At 45.3% G+C, this 22,457-nt stretch overlaps 1 protein-coding gene across 1 annotated transcript in view; it reads right to left on the bottom strand.

The window, feature by feature from the left end:
• Positions 1–953: 953 nt before the first annotated feature.
• Positions 954–22,457, bottom strand: part of Bcdin3d (BCDIN3 domain containing RNA methyltransferase) — a 34,732-nt gene continuing 13,228 nt past the window's right edge. The window contains exons 2-3 of the mRNA XM_059247980.1: positions 7,351–7,752; positions 954–2,683 (exon numbers count right to left, since the gene is read on the bottom strand). Of these exons, the coding sequence (XP_059103963.1) occupies positions 2,060–2,683; positions 7,351–7,752 (1,026 nt within the window). The 3' untranslated portion in view covers positions 954–2,059. The remainder of the gene's footprint in view (positions 2,684–7,350; positions 7,753–22,457) is intronic.

Below are 22,457 nucleotides of genomic sequence, written 5' to 3'. Positions count from 1 at the left end.
ATGAACGCCACAACAGGATTAGGTTGGAATAGGATTAGTTTGCTTTTGGGATCTTTTGAATTTGAGATGCCTAATAACTACTTCAGGGGATTATGATTACAAAACAGGAAAGTATTAGTCTGTAGCCCTGGGGGCGGAGCTCCCAGGATATTTAAGAGCCATTAGGGGTGTGGGTAAGTTAAAGTAACAGGAAAAATATGCAGAAGGCTAGATGGAATCCTAAATCATCAGTGGTATCTCTTTCACCTGTGTCAGAATCAAGGCGCCTGCTAAACACAGAACCTTCATTGTGAACATACTTAAGGCCACACAACTGTACACTTAAAAATGCCAGCCCGGGGGCTGGAGAGATGGCTCAGTGGCTGACAGCACTGTCTGCTCTCACAGAGGACCCATGGCCCACACACCATCTGTTAACTCCAGTTCCAGGGGATCCGACGCCCTCTTCTGGTGTCTTTGGGCACTGCATGCACATGGTGCACAGATATACATGCAGAACAACAAAATACACATAAAGTAAATAAAAATGGCTAGCATGACAAATTTTGTCACATACATTTTGCTACAATAAAAGAATACAAGGCTGGGCATGACAGTGGAAACCTTTAATCCCAGCTCTTGGAAAGCAGAGGCAGGAGGATCTCAGTGAGTTCAAGGCCAGCCTGGTCAATATAACAAGCTCCAAGACAGCCAAGACTACATAGAGATGTCTGTGTCAAAACAAAACAAAACAAAAATTAAAAAAAGCAAAACCAAACCAAACCAGGCCGGGATGGAGTCACCAGTGTGTGCAAGGGCAGACTCACCAGTGTGTGCAAGGTCCTGTGTTTGAGCCCTAGTCTTGAAAACTAAAGAGAGAGGGGGAAGAGGGAGGAAAAGCAAGATTGCTGAGCTGTATTGCAGAACCAAATCACAAATCTCCACCTACCTCAGGGGTCACAACTAAATTTTTTTGAGGAGGTGATGGGGGATGAGACGAAGGCTCGGGTTCAGACCTTACAGGTATCTGGTAAACACTCTGCAACTGAGCTTTACTGTGAGCCCTAAACACCTGCTGTCATTGCTTTGGTTTTGTTTGTTTGTTTGTTTAAACACAGGGTGTTAATTTATAGCCCGGGCTGGCCTCAAACTATGTAGCTGAAGCTGGCCCTGAACTCCAATCTTCCTGCCCCTGTCTGTTAAGTGCTGGCATCCGCCACTACACCCAGTGTCTAAGTACTTCTAAGTATTTTTTTTTTAAAGGCTGGTTGGCGAATCTTTCTAGTGTCTATAACTACTGTTCGAGGCTTGGCCTGCTCTAGAAAGGTAAGCTGCCTTCCCTACTGGCCACTTCCTGTAGCCAGTCCAGGACCTCTTATTGCAGATTTCATTGTGAGGCTTTGCTTCAAGGCAGGCCTAGCAGGTTCAGAAAATGCCTGAAGACACCAGATTGGACTTAAGGAGTTCAAAGAAATGACAGTTTGGAGCTTGAGAAATGGCTCAGGGGTTAACAGCACTGACTGCTCTTCCAGAAGATCTGGGTTCAGTTCCCAGCACCCATATAGCAGGTCACAACTGTTTGTAACTCCAAGATCTGACACCCTCACACAGACATACATGCAGGCAAAACACCAATGCACATAAAATAAAAATAAAATAAAAATAAAAATGAGAAAGATGACACAGTCTAAGATTAACCTGGTCTTATTTTTTATAAATAACCCCTTAGAGCCGGAGATGTAGCTTGGTGGTAGACCATTTGCCTAGCACATTAAAGACCCTGAGTTTGATCCCCAGCAAACAAAAACAACTTCCAAAAGCAGTTTCATTTCCCAGGACCACAATCTCTACCCAGACTGCCTAGCTCACTGCTCTATGAATTCATTCCCCTCGGGGCCTATCCAAACAATAGGGAACACAGACACCAATTCTTTTTCAGCTGCTTGCTTCGACACTTTGCCAAAAGCCCCTGCCAGGTCTGGAGGCTGCCGATCGCTCCAGGATGCGAACGCAGTTCTCAGTATGAAAGTTTCAGTGTCTTTCTGTCTTCCCGCTGTGTCCTTCTACTGTCCTCAGGACCCTAATCTGTTCCTTTCTGTCTCTCTGTCGGCGACTCAGGGGTTGCATGAGTCTCCATGGTGTGCTTTGCTCTGAACAGCAGAAGGCTTCGGTCCCAACTGGTATTGCCGAAGCAGTGCACGAATTCCATCGCATGGTCCTGCGTCAGGATCCGCACGATCTGGCTGGCCATATCGCCTCGGATGGTGAGGGAGCGGAAATGATCAAAATGATGGAGTCCCAGTTTTCGGAGGCGCCTTGCAGCTGCCCGGTAACATTTCCAGGGCTGTGGCTCCACCAGGAGGTATTGGCAGAGTGAGGAGAGATGGGCCAGGAACTCCCACAGACCATGGTCCCCATGGTTCAGATGAATCCACATGGTTACTGACATGCAGAAGACAATGTCAAAAACTGAACGCCCAAACTGGCTTAAGAACGAACTCAGGGGAACCTTTCTGTTCCTTTGATCCATGATGTCCAGGGTGATAAAGGTCAAAGCATCAGGAAAAGGACATTCTTTTTCAGCTCGCTCCACAAGGACTGGGTCTATATCACAGCAGAGGAGGCGGAATTCTCTGGAGGCACCTAAGCAGGTCTCCCCATCATGCAGGGGAAGGAAATGTTTGTACAGAGCCACACTCAGGTCCTAGAGGAATCCAAAAGAGCCTTGTCACTGCAGCTCCCAAACAGCCAGTAAAAAAGAAATCTCTCATCCTTGAGACTGCCCCTTACCTCTGACTGTACCGGATGTGAGGCTCTTAACATAATAATCTGAAGAGGCCACAGTTTTTCATGAGCAGACTCTCAGCGCCCTCCAGGGGCTGCAGGCTGTAATGCACCTGCTCTAAACCCTATAATCTGTAGAATATTATTTTACGGTGTGTTACTTCTGTTTATGTTGCATTTGTTTAACTCTGTGAAGCTGTGTTACTGTGCCTGTCTAAAACACCTGATGGTCTGAAAAAAGAAATGAATGGCCAACAGCAAGGCGGGAGAAAAGACAGGCGTGGCTGGCAGGCAGAGAGGATAAATAGAAGTAGAAATCTGGGAGGAAGAAGAAGAAAAGAGATGGAGGAGTGAAGAAAAAGAAGTAGCCAGAGAAGGAGGAGGACTCCAGCGGTCAGCCACCCAGCCACCCAGCCACCCAGCCACCCAGCCAGCCACGGAGTGAGAGTAAGATTTACAAAGTAGCTGGGCGGTGGTGGCGCACGCCTTTGATCCCAGCACTCGGGAGGCAGAGCCAGGTGGATCTCTGTGAGTTCGAGGCCAGCCTGGTCTCCAAAGCGAGTTCCAGGAAAGGCACAAAGCTACACAGAGAAACCCTGTCTCGAAAAAACCAAAAAAAAAAAAAAAAAAAGATTTACAAAGTAAGAGAACGGGGAAAGCCCAGCGGCAAAAGGTAGGTGCACAATTCAAAGAAAGCTGCCAAGAAACAAGCCAAGCTGAGGCCAGGCAGTTATAATTAAGAAGAAGCCTCCACAAGTGATTTATTTGGGACCTGGGTTGCAGGGGAGCCCCCCAAAAAGAGAAAAACAATTTGGCACCCAGTGTGGGGTGCCAACTGTTGTCCTTTTATTTAATTGTTGCTGCCTTTTAAGCCATGGCTGTCCGAATCAGCAGCAGCAACTGTGCCACTACCAGCAGTGGTCAGGCCACAAGGGCCGCAGCCAGGGGGAAATCTGTGCCCTCAGGCTCTGACTCTTGCAAAGCTACTACAAAGGGAACTTAACTAAACCTGTCCCTCTAAAGAACTCAAGATTCAAAGGTTAAGGTGGAATTCGGCTCTTCAGAGAGGCTGAATAGCAAGTAGTTCACCTCCTCTCCTTTCTCACGTCCTCCAAAAGCCCTCATGCTTCTCCTCACCCTCATAATAGTTTTTATTTTTTTGAGTCACTCTTAAGTGGCTCATGCTGGCCTCAAACTCACTATATAGCTGAGGATGGCCTTGAACTCCTGATCCCCCTGCCTCCGCCTCCTGACTGCTGGATTACATGCACACACGATGCCTGGCCACCTATATCCTGACACTGACACAGATCGAGTTGTGCACTTGGAAGTTACAGCCCAAATGATGTGGCGAAGGCAGCAAAGAGCCCAGAGCAGTGTCTTCCAGCTTAAACAATACACTGGCAAACTCATTCTCTTTTTCCGGGTGTCTCATCGCCAAAGGAAAGGAATTCAGAAGCGTGAGGGGTGTCCCTTATCAGGAAGGTGGTGAATACAGCAAGCAGCATCTTGTAAAAATCTGTTTCTCAGAGGTAGATGGCAAAGTCCGGATTCTAGAAGTACTAATCCAGCCTTCAGCTCCACAGCCTTCATTTCTACTGCCTGACCTTTTACCAGCTCCAGTCGCTGGGAGTCTTTCTAGCCATGTGTAATGACACGATTCTTACCATCTTAGCATGCCCCTGACTCTCAAACACGGCACCCTCTCATCCCTGCGTAACCAACCATAGTTATGCAACCACAGCGAATTCAAACACGTTGTTTTACATAGTTTCTTCCAAGGTGTTTCCTGTTCTTACCTCTGCAACTTTTCATGCAGGGAAGACCGTCCACAGTGGGAACCACTCACGTGTCCATTAACAGTAGCATGGACAAGTAAGAATAAGAGTCATTAGGATGAAGATTAGCCTGTGGTGGCACACACTTTAATCCTAGCGTCCGGGAGGCAGAGGCTGGTGATCTCTGAGTTAGTTCCAGGCCAGCCTGGTCTATAGAGTGAGTTCTAGGCTACACAGAGAAACCCTGTCTCAAAAATCCAAAGAGGGTAAAAAAAAGATAGAATATTACTGACAGCATAAAGTTGAGTACCTTGGCTTAATGCACCAAAATAGAGTATTTTCAGTTCTACCACTGACTGAATTTTCAACTCCATACTACTGACTAGAAAATCAAGTCACAATGAAAACATATGGCAAGTTTCCTTTTTTGTTTTGTTTTTGTTTGTTTGTTTTTAAACAAGTCTTACTATGTAGACCAAGCTGGTCTCTGTGATTCTCCTGCTTCAGCCTCTCAAATGCTGGTATTACAGACATGTACTGACATAATGGACATGTAAGTTTTCCTTTATAAAAAAAAAAAAAAAAAAAAACCCAGGTGGGAAAGCTAAACTAGATTGTTCAGGGATAGAGAAGGAGTAAGCTATAAACAAAAGCAAGGTGATAACAGGCTAGCTGTCACCCGTGGGTGAAGAAGGCTTCTATAAATAGGAAATGGCACACATAAAGACCCTCTGGGGTACAGACAATGCTTTATTTTTTTTTCTTTACTCTGACAGTGGTTATAAAGGTGTTGCCTTATAATCATAAAGTACAGACTTACGTTTTATGTGCTTTAATGAGGGTATAATTAACCAAAAACTCTGCATTTTAAAAATTATGGATCAAGCCGGGCGGTGGTGGCGCATGCCTTTAATCCCAGCACTCGGGAGGCAGAGGCAGGTGGATCTCTGTGAGTTTGAGGTCAGCCTGGGCTACAGGGTGAGTTCCAGGAAAGATGCCAGAGCTACACAGAGAAACCTGTCTCGAAAAGCCAAAAATAAATAAATAAATACATACATACATACATATATATATATATATATATATATATATATATGGATCCAGGTTATTTACTTATCTAGAGTCACATGGCCAATGACATAGTAAGACTTAGGCTACATTAAGTTCCTTTTTCCACACCAGGCTTTCCTATCTTTTAAATAAATTACTTTTATTATTTATGTGTGTGCACGTGTCTTGGTGCTTACATATGCCATATGTGTGCGGGTGCTCAGAGAGGCCAGAAGAGAACATCTGATCCCCTGGAACTGGAGTTACAGTGGTTGTGAGCTGTCTGACGAGGGTGCTGGGAACTGAACTTGGCTCCTCTGGAAGAGCAGTGAGCACTCTGAAGACTTGAGCTGTATCTCTAGCACCCCTTCTAACTTCAACGGTATACAGGTCATCCAGGGAGTCATCTTAAAATACAGATGCTGACTTAGTGGATGTGGGGTAAAGGCTGAGAGTCTGATTTCTAATAAACTGTGAAGTCATGCTAACAATGTAGTTCAAAGTCACACTGGAAGGCACAAGAACCCACACCACACCGCTAAATTTACCTCCCTCCTCCTTCTGAAACTGTGTTTGAGGCCAGCATGGTCTACACATATGGAGGGCAGTGTGGCTACCCAGTGAGACGCTATGTAAAATTAAAAAAAAAAAAATGCATATTTGGGAACATCTGCCTTGGTCAATTGCAACTGTGTCTTTTCTATAAAAACTGTGTGTTTTTATAGACGCTGCTTTCAACTTTAAAATCTTCGGTGGTTTCCAGGTTCCTTTCAGGAAATCTTTTTATCTGTTTTCCCACAGTATAGGAACACAGGGACACAAAGCCCACCTGCTTAGCTCCAAAGCTCCACTCAACGGGAGCTTTGGTCTTCAGCCATCTACCAATGTCTCTCTCTCTCTCTCTCTCTGTAGTTTTTGGAAACAGGGTCTCATATAGCTCAGGCTAGCCTCGAACTTGTGGGGATGCCCACCCTTGTCTTTTGAATGCTAGCATTACACGCTGGCAACCCCAGTCTCTTCCGCCATCATCAGAGTAAAGCTCTCCCTCCACATCCCTCTAGCTCCCACTCTGGACTGATGGGGATTGGCCCTAACTTTGGAAGCATTTGCAATCATGGGGTAAAACTGCCTGCTCCATTAAGACATCCCAGTGGCTATGAACAGGTGAGATTGGCATTTCCTTATTTTGCATGTGGTTTGACTTATAATCATTACATGCCTAAAAACACTTTGCGGTGGGCAGGGTGGTTACGGCCTCCCTCCTCTAGCAGAACGATCTATTTTCTTTCTTGATCCTTTCTACTGTTCACTGCTATACTCTGTTAGCACAAGGTTTAAGTAAATACGCACCTGGCTCCAGGTCTGGCCTGCACTGTCTATTTGCAGCCTTAAGTTTCAGACATGATTCTGTTGCCCTGGCTCTTCTCTTCTAGGAACCAATGTTCCCAGATGTGGGTCCCCGTTCCCCAGCCAGGAGGCCAGCAAAGCAGTAGAGGAGGCAAATGCCGGAAGTGAGATTAGACGGTCCTCCTCCCCCGCGGGTCCGGCGGGAATTTGGAATGAATTTGTGGATTACTCAAAATTCCTAACTGGGGGGGGGGGGGGGGAGGGCGCTGGGACGTGCACGTGTCTGTCAATGCTATTCTTTAAAAGCCCACTATGGGCAAGTTTTGATGCTGCGCCCAGGCCAGAACCACAGGGGACGTGGAGGCGACACCTGCTGGGCTCCCGGCGCTCCGATCCCTCCCGCGTCACTCACCCCGGAGTTACACCCCACGTCGAGCCCTAGGATCGGCCTCCTCTCGGGACCCTCGGGAGGGAAGAGCTGTCGAAGAAGCTCCGGGGGCAGAAGGCAGAGCCTTTGCTCCGGAGGGTGGAAGCGAGAATAATGAGGGAAATTGCCGAACGGGGCGGCTCCGGGCTGCAGAGCGCCCGGATCCTCAGTCTCCACGGCCTCTTCTGGGGCCGACTTCGCCGCCGACGCCATTAGCCTCGGTCCCTGGGCCCAGGCGGAACCGGAAGCCCGGGACCTGCGGCGGGTGAGCGCAGCGCCAGCGCGCGTGCGCCTAGGGGAGAGGTCCGCGGGATCAGAGATGTTCAGCTGTTTCATTTGTAGGATGAAAACTCTACAGGGTGCAAATCGGTGACCACACCGCCGGATCTATTTGGGGAAAAACGAAGTGGAACGGAGAAAGTTAAATTGGAAGAGAGATGCTGGGATGAAGTCAGCCGAAAAGTGGGCTGAGGGCTGTAGATTCAGTCAGTGTAGATTCAGCCTGCTGTGTGAGCATGTGAACCCGAGTTCGGATCCCTAACGCCCACGTAATAAACTGGGTGTGGTGGGGCATGCCTGTAATCCCAGGGCTGGGGAAGCCGAAATTAGCGGGTCCCTGGGGTTTTCTGGCTAGCTAGCCCAGCTGAACTGGTAAACCCCAGGTTTATTGAGAGATTCTGTCGCAAGAGGTAGAAGACTCGTGACACCAATCTCTGGCCTCCACACACATGTACAGGCACATAAGAAATAGTAATACTTACGACGTTTTACATGTGGTCTAAACCAGAGATTAGGGACGGGGGAAGCTGGTGAGGAGAGACACGTGACCACGGCAACTCTTACATTAAAAAAAAAAAGCATTTAACTGGAGGCTTGCTACAGTTTCTGAGGTTTAGTCCATTATCATTGAAAGGTTTACAACAAGCCCCCACAGTCAGGCGTGTTCGCATATGCCTGGCGGACACTTCCGACTAGCCAGGTCCAGGTCAGGATAGCCATTTCCGGGTCAGGGCATCTCGCCTGACCAAGATCCGTGACTTTCCACTAGCCACGTAGGCGCGCAACGTGGCCATGTGATCTACGCACTTGCGTGTAGTAGTGATGCTGATCTGTCCACGCCCAGCCTTTAAAATCTGGCGCCATGTTCCCGGTTCCTTCTTCTTCTCCACACACGTGTTTCCTGCAGGCCTGTTCACTCTCTGTCCCTTTACCTTTAATAAAACTCTTGTTAGCGGATTCTGTCGTGTTTCGTGGCATTTCCTTGCAGGGTAAGAACACAATGCAGCCGAAAAACTAACAATCATGGTGCGGAGCATGGAGGTATGCAAGCAGGCACTGGAACAGTAGCTGAGAACTACATCCTGATGCATAGGCAATGAGAGAGACTCTGAGCTTGGCATGGGCTTTTGAAACTTCTAAGCCGACCCCCAGTGACACACTTCCTCCCACAAGGCCACACCTAATCCTTCTAATCCTTTCAAAGAGTTCCACTTCCTGGTATCCAAATATATGAGCATGGGGGGGTCATTCTTATTCAAACCACCGCAAAGCCTAAGAAGCAAGTTCAGATTAGAAGTGAGGATGGCCCAGCATGTCAGACAGAATCAACCAGTGGAGTTGTGTTCTGACCAGCCCGTCTTATGGATATCTTCCACTCTATTAGGCCAATGATGTGCTAAACCTATAAGAGATCGCAGCATGACCTCTATAGAAGTCCCAACAGGGTTCAAATAGGTCTCTAGGGACACCCCCACCCTACCTCACCCCTGTGCATGAGTGTGTTTTCTTTTCTTTTTCTTTTTTTTTTTTTTTTGAGACAGGGTTTCTCTGTGTAACAGCTCTGGTTGTCCTGGATCTTTCTCTGTAGACCGGGCTGGCCTTGAACTCACAGAGATCCACCTGCCTCTGCCTCCCAAGTGCTGGGATTAAAGGCGTGCGCCACCACTGCCTGACTGGGTGTGTTTTGTTTTAAATTTTTTTTTTTTTAACAGACTCTCATGCTGGAGTCTAGGTTGGCCTTGAACTTGCTGTGTAGCAGAGGCTGACCTTGAACTCCTGATCCTCCTGCTTCCGCCTCCCACATTATAATAGGCCCACCATGTCCAGCTGAGGTCCTTATTTCTTGCCGGTCTTTACTTTGTATTTTCATCTCTGCCTGATTTCCTATTTCACTCTCTTCTTATAAGATTCAAAGACACAAAGTAACGGCCAAAAGTCACAGTGGAATTGAGTAAAACAGAAAGTCTAGGGAGAAAACCAACAGTGTTTCTCTCTGTCGTAGATAAGTGTCATTAGATTGTTTGAGGCAGTGTCTCACTCTATCCTCCAGTCAGGCCTGAGCTCATTACATGCCTGTTCTAGCTTTGAGCTACCCTTCCTCAGTCTCCTGAGTACAGGAATGACTTGTGGGAGACATCCTGTGCTGGACAGGTTTTGGTAAACTGAGTTAACCCTGCTCTGTCACTAGAGGACACTATGACAAACACTTAACCCTCAGTTCTTCAGGTTCCTGAGTCACCTTCCCTAAACACCTTTGAGCACTCGGTGGAGGTGCTAGATGTCCTTTGCTTTCGTCAGTAAGGATTTAATTTCACTAGGAGGTGGGCACATCTTTGTGTTCTCAGAACGCTGTCGGTCACGAGACAAATGGGCAACAGGCGAGAGGGTGAAGGGCAGGGTGGTAGTCGGACTTTTCTTTCCTGCCCACCAGTTCCCAAATAACCAACACAGAGCCTTAATATTAATTATACATTCTCAGCCAATAGCTCAGGCTTCTTACTAGCTAACTCTTACATTTAAATTAACCCATATTTCTTATCTATGCTTTGCCATGTGGCTTGGCACCTTTTCTCAGTACAGCATGCCCGTCTTGCTTCTCTCCTCTGCATCTGCTGGCAACTCCTCAGCTCTGCCCTTCTTTCTCCCAGCATTCTCAGTTTGGCTTTCCTGCCTAACCTTATCCTGTTCAGCTATTGGCCAGTCAGCTTCTTTATTAAGCCAATCACAGTGACATATATTCACACAGTGTAAAAAAGTATTCCACATAGGATCTTCCAGAAGCAGAGACAGGTGTTGGCCTAATGATGCTACTGGCTACCTAAAATGCTTTAGAGGTGCCCCATAAAGAAGCATTTTAATGTGACCCATTCTGCTACCTTTTTTAATGTGTACATTGTATGGCATCTGATCAGCCTGGGGTTCTGGTCCTGTTGTGTGAAGAACCAGTCTCAAACAGTTGCAGCAGCTCCTGGGAGCTTGTTCTGAACTGTGGTCAGCTGTGTCTTGTGGCATCTGATTTATGCCATAGGCCATTCACTGGGTCAGGAGTTGGGACTAATGACAGAGGATGTGAGATTTCTCTGTGAGAAAAAACAAAAACTAAAACAAACCACCAAGTTATAAACATCAAATTATAGAAGAGAAAACTCATTTATAATAATTACATAGTTTAAACATTAGCATTTATCAAAAACATCATTAAAAATTCCTGTAATAGTTGGAGTAATGGTTGCATTAGAATGTTACCCCCATTTTTTGCTGAATGCTATTTGATACCTCTCTGTGTGTGTGTGGGGTGTAGGTTGATGTTAGTGTGCTCTATACCTTATTTTTTAAAGATTGTTATTATTATCTTTTTTTTTTTTTTTTTTTTTTTTTTTTGGTTTTTCGAGACAGGGTTTCTCTGTGCAGCTTTGTGCCTTTCCTGGAACTCACTTGGTAGTCCAGGCTGGCCTCGAACTCACAGAGATCTGCCTGGCTCTGCCTCCCGAGTGCTGGGATTAAAGGCGTGCGCCACCACCGCCCGGCCTGTTATTATTATCTTTAAACATTTACTTATTTGATATGTCTGTGTACATACCTGAGTATATGTATGTGCACCATGTGTATGCAATGCCTTTGGAGGCCAGAAGAGGACAGTAACTCCTGGAACAGGAATTACAGGTAGACAGGAGCTACCTGATGTGGGTGTTAGGAACCAAACCTTGGTCCTTTACAAGAATAGCAAGGGTTCTTAACTGCTGAGCCATCTCTCCAGCTCCTAAGATGATGATGATGATGATGATGATGATGATTTTGGTTTTTTTTTGTTTTGTTTTGTTTTTGAGAGAGGGTTTCTCTGTGAAACAGTCCTGGCTGTCCTTGATCTCGCTCTGTAGACCAGGGTGGCCTCGAACTCACAGAGAACCGCCTGCCTCTGCCTCCCGAGTGCCGAATTAAAGGTGTGCACCACCGTTGCCCAGCTATTTTTGTTTTTATATAGTATACTGTGTGTCTATGTGAGTGTATGCCACGTGTGTGGGTGCCCTTGGAGGCCTGGAGAGGGTATCATATCCCTTGGAACTGGAGTTATGGGCAGTTCTGAACTGCCCAACATAGGTGCTGGAAATAGAACTTGGGTCTTCTGGAAGAGTAGCAAGTCCTCTTAAGTGCTGAGCCGTCTCTACAGCCCATCTACCTTTTTTTTTTTTTAAAGGCATTGTTTTAGTTAGGGTTTCTATTACTATGCAGATATACCCTGACTACGGCAACTCTTTTTTTTTTTTTTTTTTTTTTGTTTGTTTTTTGAGACAGGGTTTCTCTGTGTAGCTTTGCGCCTTTCCTGGAACTCACTTGGTAGTCCAGACTGGCCTCGAACTCACAGAGATCCGCCCGGCTCTGCCTCCCGAGTGCTGGGATTAAAGGCGTGCGCCACCACTGCCCGGCCACGGCAACTCTTATAAAAGAAAAAATTTAACTGAGGTGGCTTACAGTTCAGTGGTTTAGTTCATTATCAGCATTGTGGGAAGCACGGCGGCATGCAGGCAGACATGGTGCTGGAGAAAGAGCTGTGAGTCCTACATCTTGATCCACAGGCAGCAGGAAGAGACTGAGACACACTGGGCCTGCCTTGAGCTTCTGAGACCTCAAAGCCTGCCCCCAGTGACACACTTCCTCCAACAAAACCACACACCTCCCAACAGTGCCAGTTTCTTTGGGCCCATGGGACCATTTCTATTTTAGCATAAAGGGTTAAATTTCTCCTCATGTTTGAGTTTTTAAAAGTTTCTAGTACTAGGAATGTAACTCTGTTGATAGAGTGTTTTCTCAGTGCAACATAAAAACTAGGAATTCTTGCAATCCTAGCACCCTAGAGGTAGGAGCAAGAGGAATCAGAAGTTTATGGTCATATTCTAAAAATGTGATTAAATTTTCTTTTAGCCCATAACTTCTTTAAAAACAGAAATATTTTATTGTGATTTTATTTTTATGTACCTACATGTAAGTGCAGCATGTAGTGCCTGAGGAGGCCAGAGAGAGTGTTGGATGCTTTGGAGTGACACCCATGGAGTGACAGACAGTTGTGAGCTGCCTGCTGGGGTGCTGGGAACTGAACCCGGGTCCTCTGCAGGAGCTAAGCTGTCTCTGCAGCCCCCTCCGCCACACAAACCTTTTCGTTTGCACTGAGAGCAGCATTTTACGTCAAGTCATCAAACATTTAAACATAAGAGTTCTTTAGACTTAAAGAAAGATTTTATTTTTAGAGTGTGTGTATGGGGTAGGGACAGTTTGTGCACACAAGTGTAGTTTCAGAGGAGGCAGGAAGAGGGGCTTTGGATCTCCTGAAGCCAGAGTCTCAGTTGGTTATGAGCGGCCTGACAAGGGTACTGGGAACTGAACTTGGGTTCTCTGTAGGAACAGGATATTTTCTTAACCATTTAGCCATCTCTCCAGGCCCTAATTTTTTTTATTACATTTTTTTTTTAAAAACCACGTATGTGTCATGATGCACAGGGGCAGGCTAGAGGACAATTTCTGGAAATTGATTTTCTCTGTCCAGACTTGGCAGTAACTTCCTGTACTCACCAAGCCCTTGCTAGTCTAAACACAGGAATTTTGATAAATTATGTTTTGTATGGTTCCCATAAAAAAGGAAAAGGATGAACTGGATGTGGTGGTGAACTCAGAGACGGAAGCGGGAAGGTTAAAACTCGGAGGTCAGCCTGAGCTATATAACGAGACTTTATCTAAAAAAAAAAAAAAAAAAAAATGAGGACTGGGGATCTAGCTCAGGGTAAAATGCTTGCCCAGCATGCCAAGCACAAGGCTCTGGGTGTTCAGTTCACAGCTTGTACACATTCATGTGTGTGCGCCCGCACACACACGCATGCATGCATGCACGCATGCACATACACACACGGTGCTTTTATAATTATATATTGTATTAGTGAGTATATTGCCAACAGGATAAACTTGTTTTCACTGGTGTCAGTATGGAATGGAATTCTCTGTTAATAATTTTGCATGGCTGATGATTGGAAATTTTTCCCTCAGACCAGATTCTGGCTTCATGGATGTTAAAACCTTGACTCTTCTCCACTCCCACAGGTTTCCAGTTCTAGGTGCTGTCGGACACGTTTAGTGCCCTGATCTGACCTAGATGTGTACACACAGGCACAACCCTGGGTGATTCACACGATGGGTGGATGTGATACAGCCGTAGAATGCTCCTGCACTGTGCAGTGAGTAGTAACTATGGCTGTGACTAGACATCGTAGACATAGCCTCAAAGGGGGGACATTTCCAATTTAGCTTACCTTCGCTGGATGCCGCAAATGCTCATGGGCACTGCTGTGTCATTTAAGGCAGGGAGATGTGAGCAAGGGGAAATAAGTTGCCTTAGCCAACTGCAACGAAATAGCCAAGTGTTTGAAATCTTGCAAAACTTAATGGCTTTTGGACCATCGCTAGACTCTTGGAGAGTTCTCAAGGGACAAAAGCCTGGAAGCTTGAGCTCAAACGACTAGCTCCACAGGGAGCCTGTTTTTGCTCTTCACAGGACAGACACTGAGTATCATTTAAATGACAAGGTGCTGTTCTGACACTATTGGTGGGAATATGAGTTAGTGCCACCATGATGAAAGACAGTATGGAGGCTCCTCAAAAAGTTAAGAATACAGCCAACGAGATGGCTCAGCAGGTGTTAAGTGCTTGCCTCCACGTCCAATGACCTTGGTTTGATCCCCTGGACCCACAGGGTGGTGTGGGAAGAGAGCACTAACTCCCACAAGTTGTCCTCTGACTTTCACACACACACACACACACACACACACACACACACACACACAAATAAATAAAAATGTGCTTTTTTAAAAAAAGTTTAAAATAGAATTCTCAGTCTGGTGTGGTAGCTCACACCGTTAATCCCAGCACTAGGGAGACGAGTCAGGAGGATCTCTGAGTTCCAGTTCAGCCAGGGCTACAGAGTGAGATCCTGTCTCAAAATAAATAAATGATAGAATTCTCAGCCAAGTGAGGTGCTATATAAATATAATCCCAACACTCAGAGAGAGGGCTGAGGCAAGACCACTGCTGTGAGTTTGAGGCACTCAACTGTTACAAACTGTTACAAACAAACAAATAGGAAACAGAACTATGGTGTCTCATGTATGTGAAGTTTCAGTCCATTATCCTCACAGTGGGGAGCATGGTGGCAGGCAGGCAGGCATGGTGCTGGAGAAGTAGTTGAGAGCATTACGTCTTGATTCACAGGCATTAGGCAGAGAGAGACACTGGGCCTGGCATGGGCCTTTTAACCCTCAACGCCTACCCCCAGCAACATATCTTCTCTAACAAGGCCACACCTCCTCCATCAAGGCCACAACACACCTCCTAGTCCTTCCCAAACAGTACCTCAACTGGGGATCATGCATTCATATATATGAGACTATGGGGGCCATTTTCACATCCTTTCAAGAAATAGTGCTGGAATAATTTAGATTATCAATAGACACAAGAGGAGGAAGAGTGTGAAGACAGAGAATTTCAACCTGAATATCCCAAGATTTAAGAAAATATTGAAATCAAGGATGATGGTACATGCTTGTCACCCCAGCACTGGGGAGGCACAGACAGAAGGCTCCTGGGTCTTGCTGGCCAGCTAGTCCAGCCTAATAACTGATCTGGAGGTCCAAGAGAGGGACCTTGTTTCAAGCTACAAGATGATGGTAGGCATGATGGCCTGTGCCTTTTTTTTTTTTTTTTTTTGAGACAGGGTTTCTCTGTATAACAATCCTAGCTGTACTGGAACTTGATTTGTAGACCAGGCTGGCCTCGAACTCACAGAGATCCACCTGCCTCTGCCTCCCAAGTGCTGGGATTAAAGTTGTGCACCACCATGCCTGGCTTTGCCTGTGCCTTTAATCCCAGGCCTGGGGAGGCAGGTGGATCAGGAGGATCATTGTGAGTTAAAAGCTAGCTCTGTCTCTATATCTAGTTCCAGGCCAGCTAGGGTCCTGAGGAACAACACCCGAAGTTGACCTCTGACCTCCACATGCATGCACCTATATACACATGAGCACACACAGATATATATATATCCATTACTTGAATCAAGAAAATAAGAGTAATATGTAAAACCAAACATGATTCACAAAGTAAAAAATCAGGCCAGCTGTGGTGGTGCATGCTTTTAATCCCAGAGCGTGGAAGGCAGAGACAGGTGGATCTCTGAGTTCCAGGCCAGCCTGGTCTGCAGAGTGAGTTCCAGGAGAGCCTGGTCTACGGAATGAGGCCCTGTCTAAAATGAAAAGAAAAATCAGTGAATGGGAATTCACCAAAATGAAGCAATTTTACTCTGAGAAAAACTCCCTTAAGTGGATAGAAAGATAAGCTACAATCAGGGAAAAGACACCTGCAAGCCACATATCTCAAAAGGATTTGCATCTAAAATATGTAAAGTTTTTAAAACTCTAAAGTAAAAAACTTTAATAAAATCAACTAAAATATGCAAAAGATTAGGAGGCAGCTCACTGGAAGGGCTATACTAAGTCAGATAAATACAAATGCTTTAGACATAACCATTCCTTAGGAAATTATAAAATTAAGACCTCCATGAAACACTCCTCCCCATCAGTTAAGACAGGGACATATGCTCGAGTGGTTGGGATGGGGAGAAACCAAGTGTGGCACACTTTGTTGGTGAAAATGTCACAGGCACAGACACTCTGAGAAACATTTTGACAGATTCTCCTTTAATTTGTTTGCTTTGTTTTTACAAAACAGGGTCTTCCTTTCTAACCCTGGCTGGCCTCAGATTTGCTATATAGTAAAGGCTGGGCTTGAACTCATGGGAATTCTATCTCAGATGCCTGAGTGCTGGGATTCTAAGTGTGCACCATTATATCTAGCTCGGCAGATTACTATTTTTTTTTTAATTTTAATTTGTTTTGAGACAGAATTTCTCTGTGTAGCCCTGACTATCCTGGAACTCTCTATGTAGACTAGGCTGTCCTTGAACTCAGAGATCCACCTGTCTCTGCCTCCCAAGTACTGGGATTAAAGGTGTGTACTAACACTGCCTGGCTATTTCTAATATATAATAATATTACATATATTATACTGTTATATATGCATATATACTAGAAATAGTAATCTGTCAACCAGAACAGCTAAACATAAATGACACATACATGAGCGGGGCACCGTGGTCCATATACCCAGCTATTTGGGAAGCTGAGGTATGAAGGCCACTGAGGTCCAGGAGCTTGGAACCAGCCTGAGAACCATAATGAGAGACTGTCTCCTAAATATAGAACTTACAGGTTACTTATTGAAGAAACAGGTCATTTGAGCCTGAGTATTTTGCATTCTGGATAATGTGGGCAATGTGACTGAATTCTCTGTCTGGTGTTAATACAAACTGTTGGTTTAGTTAAGGCTTGGATTTGTCAGGATAAGAGCCTAGAGGGGCTGCATTTTCTTTTCTTTTCTTTTTTTTTTTAATGCTGAATGCCATTTATTGAAGGAGGGAGGAGGTCTTAAATACAGGCTTACAGTACAATGGGAAACACTACCGATGTTTTACAATCTTGCATCTAAGCTATTAATGCCCAATATACAGGATACACAGACAAGGAACTTCCCTTAAGCATTCAGGAGGGTGGAACCCGGCAGGGAATTAGCATAGGGAGGGTATCAAGATCAAGGTCAGCAAGCAAGGCAACAGTTACCCAAAACGGGGGGAGGGGGGGGCGGGCCCTACAGGTCCCCCTTTTACTAAAAAATAAGCTTCTGACTTAGGTTGCGTGGGAAGTCAGCAGGTCACCTTAACCGTCATGGAGATGCCTGCCCAGGCCACACAGGCGCTCTGTCTTAGGTTGGTGAGCGCCCCCCAGGCATTACCCATCTCTGAATACTCATTATCATACAGGCTCAATCATGTGTGAGCTCCAGAGTTAACTGCTGCCAAAGATCTCAAAGTGGCGCTGGGCTTGCAATCTGTGTGTTTGACACAAAAAGACTAACAGAAGTCCTAACCCACCCAACGCCAGTAGGCTAAAGGCAACTGAGCCATTCCCTTCCTTAATGAACCTTACTGCAAACTGGAGTCCTTATATGATGGTATCCCAAAAGCAAATGGAACTTGAGTTTATATATTTATAATTTTCAAAGCCAATTGAAATGTATATAATTATTGAATTAAATTTATTTATTTATTTATTTTTTTTTTTTGGTTTTTCGAGACAGGGTTTCTCTGTGTAGCTTTGTGCCTTTCCTGGGACTCACTTGGTAGCCCAGGCTGGCCTCGAACTCATAGAGATCCGCCTGGCTCTGCCTCCCGAGTGCTGGGATTAAAGGCGTGCGCCACCACCGCCCGGCCTGAATTAAATTTATTATGCCCAATAGAATGAAAGATTAACTAACTGTGGTAGCTACTTTTGCTGCCAGGGTCTCCACTGTGCTAACTGTAGTAACCAATTATGAAATGGTAATCCCAGAAACAGTAGCAGTGGTCGCCGCCACTGCTATAACAGGAGCTGCATTTTCTATGGTGCTACTCTTTGTCTCTTTCCCTTGCCCTTTTTTTTTGGGTATTCCACAAAGTAGGTCAAGAAAGATAAAAGATGGAAAATAGAATACAGAGTCTTCAAATAAAATCATTCATTTTTATTGTTTGGGTGTATGAGTGTTTGTCTGCATGTACATTTGTGTACCATGTGCATGCGGTACCAGAGGAGGCCAGAAGAGGGCGCTGGATCCCCAGAACTGGAGTTACAGAGGGTTGTCAGAGGTCACATGGATGTTGGAAACTGAACTGGGGGTCCTTGCAAGAGAGGAAAGTGCTCTTAACCACTGAGTCATACATCTAGCGCCATGAAAAATTAACTTAAAAAGCAGATATTTGGCTGGGAATACAGCCCAGGCGGTAGATTACTCACTGAGCAAGCACACGGTCCTATGATTGATCCCTAGGGCTACATAAGTCAAGTGTGGTGGCACATGCCTGCAATTCTAGTTTTCAGGAGCTGAGGCTGGAGGATCAGAAGTTCTGAGTCATCCTTGGCTACACAGTGATTTTTGAGGCCAGCCTGGACTACACAAGACCCGGACTCAAGAATCAAAACAGACTTCACAATCATAGTAACAGTGGGTTTCTAAACAGAGATGCTGGTAGCATGAAGCAGCAGGACAATGCTCTGACAATTATATTTTATTTTTAACTTTTTAAGATTTATTTATTTGGGGTCTGGTATGGTGATACATGCCTTCAATCACATGCCTTTAATCTCCAGAGGCAGAGGCATGCGGACGAAGCCGGCCTGGTCTACATAGTGAGTTCCAGAATAGCCAGGACTACATAGAGAGATCCTGTTTCAAAAAATCAAAACCAAACCAAAACAGAAGATTTACTTTTATTTTATGTGCATTGGTGTTTTGTCTGCATGTGTATCTGTGCACCCTGTGTGTGTAGCACCCACAGAGACCAGAAGAGGGCGCTGGAAACTGGAGTTAAGACAGTTTGAGCTGCCGTGTGGGTGCTAGGAATGGAACTCCAGTCCTCTAGAAGAGTAACCAGTGCTCTTGACTTCCGACCATCTCTCCAACCCCTGCTCTAACAATTCAGAAGAAATTCAGAAAATCTAACGATTTTCAATGTTTCATCCTACATATAGCCAAATGATTAGTTAAGTGCAAAATCACATTGAAGACACTGCTAACATTTAAGGAGCCACAGGCATTTTCTTCTGTAAGTTCTTTCTTAAGAAGCTGCTGCAGAATGTGTTCCCCCAAAATGACTCAGAGAATGCGCTGGAGAGAAGAAGACCCAGAGGCAAGCATGAGGACCAGAGTCTCCGCAGAAGTCACCTGAGTTTGGGTGTGAAGCACGCATCTGCCTTCCCAATGCTCCCATGATGAGGCGGGAGCAGAGGTAGAAGCTTGAGTCAGCTTGCCTGGGCATACAGTGGAGGGCAACAGACCTTGTCTCAAATAAGATGGAGGGTAAACACCACAGCTTGTCCTCTGACCTCCACACGTGTGCTGTGGCACGCACACTCCCTGCACACGCACAAACACACACACACACACACACACATACACACAAAGATACAGAAATTAAATGAATTATGACTTATAAAACCAAGAAGAGATGTTCATAGACTCTAGAAGGCAGTTTCCAAGAGAGGAGAATGGTGAAGGAGAGCCACAGAGTGGAGAGGAAGGAGCAGCCCTGGACAGCAGCTAGGTCCGATCTACAGAGTGACCAGTGCCAGTCACAACAGTCAAATGACCGTTGGAGAGCAGTGGGCGTCAGCACACGAAGTTAACGGAACGTCTAATGAATGTAGACACACGGAGAGAATGCTTACCCCCTTAGAGGAGAACCACCCGCTGAGCTGTTGATGAGGCCTTAGAAAATTCAGAAAGTGAGCCAACAACTAACAACAGTAGTTAACACTCAGAACTGCAAAACTGCGCTGGAAAAGCAAAGCAGTCACTGTGTACAACACAGCTCAGTGGTGAACAGAGTTTAGAGTCTTGACCCTGTGAACAGTTTCTCATGCTTGAGCAGCAAGCGTCTTACTAGCTAAGCCGACCCCTCATCCCCTATAACTGCTCTGTTGTGTGTGTGTTTTTTTTTCTCTTCAAATACAATATATTTTGAGCTTTCAATAATGAACATGTGTTAGTTTACAGTGAAAAACCCAGGAGCTCACCCTAAGCTATGGCAAAGAAAATGTTAGGAACCATGTCTCTGGAGCCCTCCGCTTCCCTTTCTGATTCTTTTTTTTTTTTTTTTTTTTTTTTTTTTTTTTTTTTTTAAAGATTTATTTATTTATTACGTATACAGTGTTCTGTCTGCATGTATCCCTGCAGGCCAGAAGAGGGCGCCAGATCTCATTACAGATGGTTGTGAGCCACCATGTGGTTGCTGGGAATTGAACTCAGGACCTTTGGAAGAGCAAGCAGTGCTCTTAAACCTCTGAGGCATCTCTCCAGCCCCCTTTCTGATTCTTAGAGAAAATGTCGGTGGATTTTTCAGAATGTTGTTTGAGCCTCCCTGTGTCTCCAGTAAGAGTTCCCTCTCTTGGCCTCCATGGACTCCTGAGCACAAGTAGTGCACACAAGTTACACACTCAAGAAGGCAAGCACACACTTTTTGCAGTGTTACAAAGCGGACAGAGAACATGATATTCAGGAAAGGACAGTTGTGTACCGAGGAGAGAGGCTTGCTGTAAGGCCACCTCTCTCTGTCCTCTCTCTCCTTCCTTTCTTTTTTTTTCCTCTGTTTTTTTTTGTTTTGTTTTGTTGTTTTATTGACTTGTGTGTGTATAGGGGGAGCTTGCTCTGTAATCCTGCTTAACCTGGAACTTACTGTGTCACCCAGGCTGGCCTTGAACTCACGATCTTTCTGTTTCAGCTTCCTGTTACTAGAATTACAGGCATGAGCCACCACACCCAGCTGTATTTATGTAATTTTTAAACTTCCTTTTAGAATATATTTTATTATGTAAGTTATATAATCATTCAGTATAGAAACATTAATAAATCCTTTAGTAAAAATTATAAATTCAGGGGGCTGGAGAGATGGCTCAACGGTTAAAAGCACTGGCTGCCCTTCCAGAGGGCCTGGGTTTAATTCTCAGCAACCACATGGTGGCTCACAACCATCTATAATAGGATCTGATGCCCTCTTCTGGCACACAGGTATACATGCAGAACATGCATACATAAAATATAAGTAAAAATTTTTTTAAATTATAAATTCAGTATAGAAAATTTAGTAGACAGTATGCAGAAAAGACCTAGTCTTACCTACTTTCTTCAGATAACCATAAATGTGTGTGTGTGTATGTATGTATGTATGTATGTGTGTGTGTGCATAGGTGTGTGTACATGCATATGGAGATTAGAAGTCACCCTCAGCTCTTGTTTCTCAAGTGCTGCCTATATGGGGGACCTGCTCCCACTTTTACCCCAGGGTACTCTTGAGGAGGTAGAAGTGAGAAATATTTATATAGAAGGATAGAGGGGAGAGGGGAGACAGAAACACAGGATAGCTCGGGAGGGCCTGGATCCTTATCCACTGGCCCAGAACTTTATTCAAAAGGGCTTTTTATAACAATGCCAAGTGGTGAGGCAAAAGACCTCCCCCTTGCTAGATACAACCAAGTGTAGACCCTTCCAAACCCATGGTCCGTGGTCCACCCAGGTCCATGGTCCAACCATCCTCTTATGCAGCCCTGCTGGTAAAGCAAGCTCAGATCTCACTAGGAACCTTTGTGGGCCTCCACATGCTTATCCTGATATTTTTTGAAATTGTTTATGTGTAGGGATGTTTTACCTGTATGTGTGTCTATGTACCACATGCATGCCTGGTATCTGTATCTGTGGCAGTCATAGAGGGTATTTAATCCCCTGGGACTGGAGTTACAGACCATTGTGAGCCATCCTGTGGGTGCTAGAATCGAACCCAGGTCCTCTGGAAGAGCAGCCAGTGCTCTTAACCACAGAGCCATCTCTCCAGCCATTGTCTTCTTTTAAGACAAGGGTTCTCACTGGCCTGGAACTCACTGATCTCCAGTGATCTTTGGAGTCCATGTGTCTCTTTCTCCTCAGCACTGGACTCACAAGCCTGCAGCCACAGCATCTTTTTAATGTGGGTTCAGGTCCTCTTGCAAGCACTTTACTGACAGAGCTCTCTCCAGCTCCCACGATTAACATTTTAATGTATATCCCTCTATGATCCCCCACTATTTGTAAGCAAATATAAAATGTGTGTGTATATTCAATAAACATTAGACAAATAAAGCCTTTAATGTTATTCAAAT

This window comes from Peromyscus eremicus, chromosome 20 (genome assembly GCF_949786415.1).
Source record: "Peromyscus eremicus chromosome 20, PerEre_H2_v1, whole genome shotgun sequence".
Classification (NCBI taxonomy): domain Eukaryota; kingdom Metazoa; phylum Chordata; class Mammalia; order Rodentia; family Cricetidae; genus Peromyscus; species Peromyscus eremicus.
This window is presented reverse-complemented; position numbering and strand designations above follow the sequence as displayed.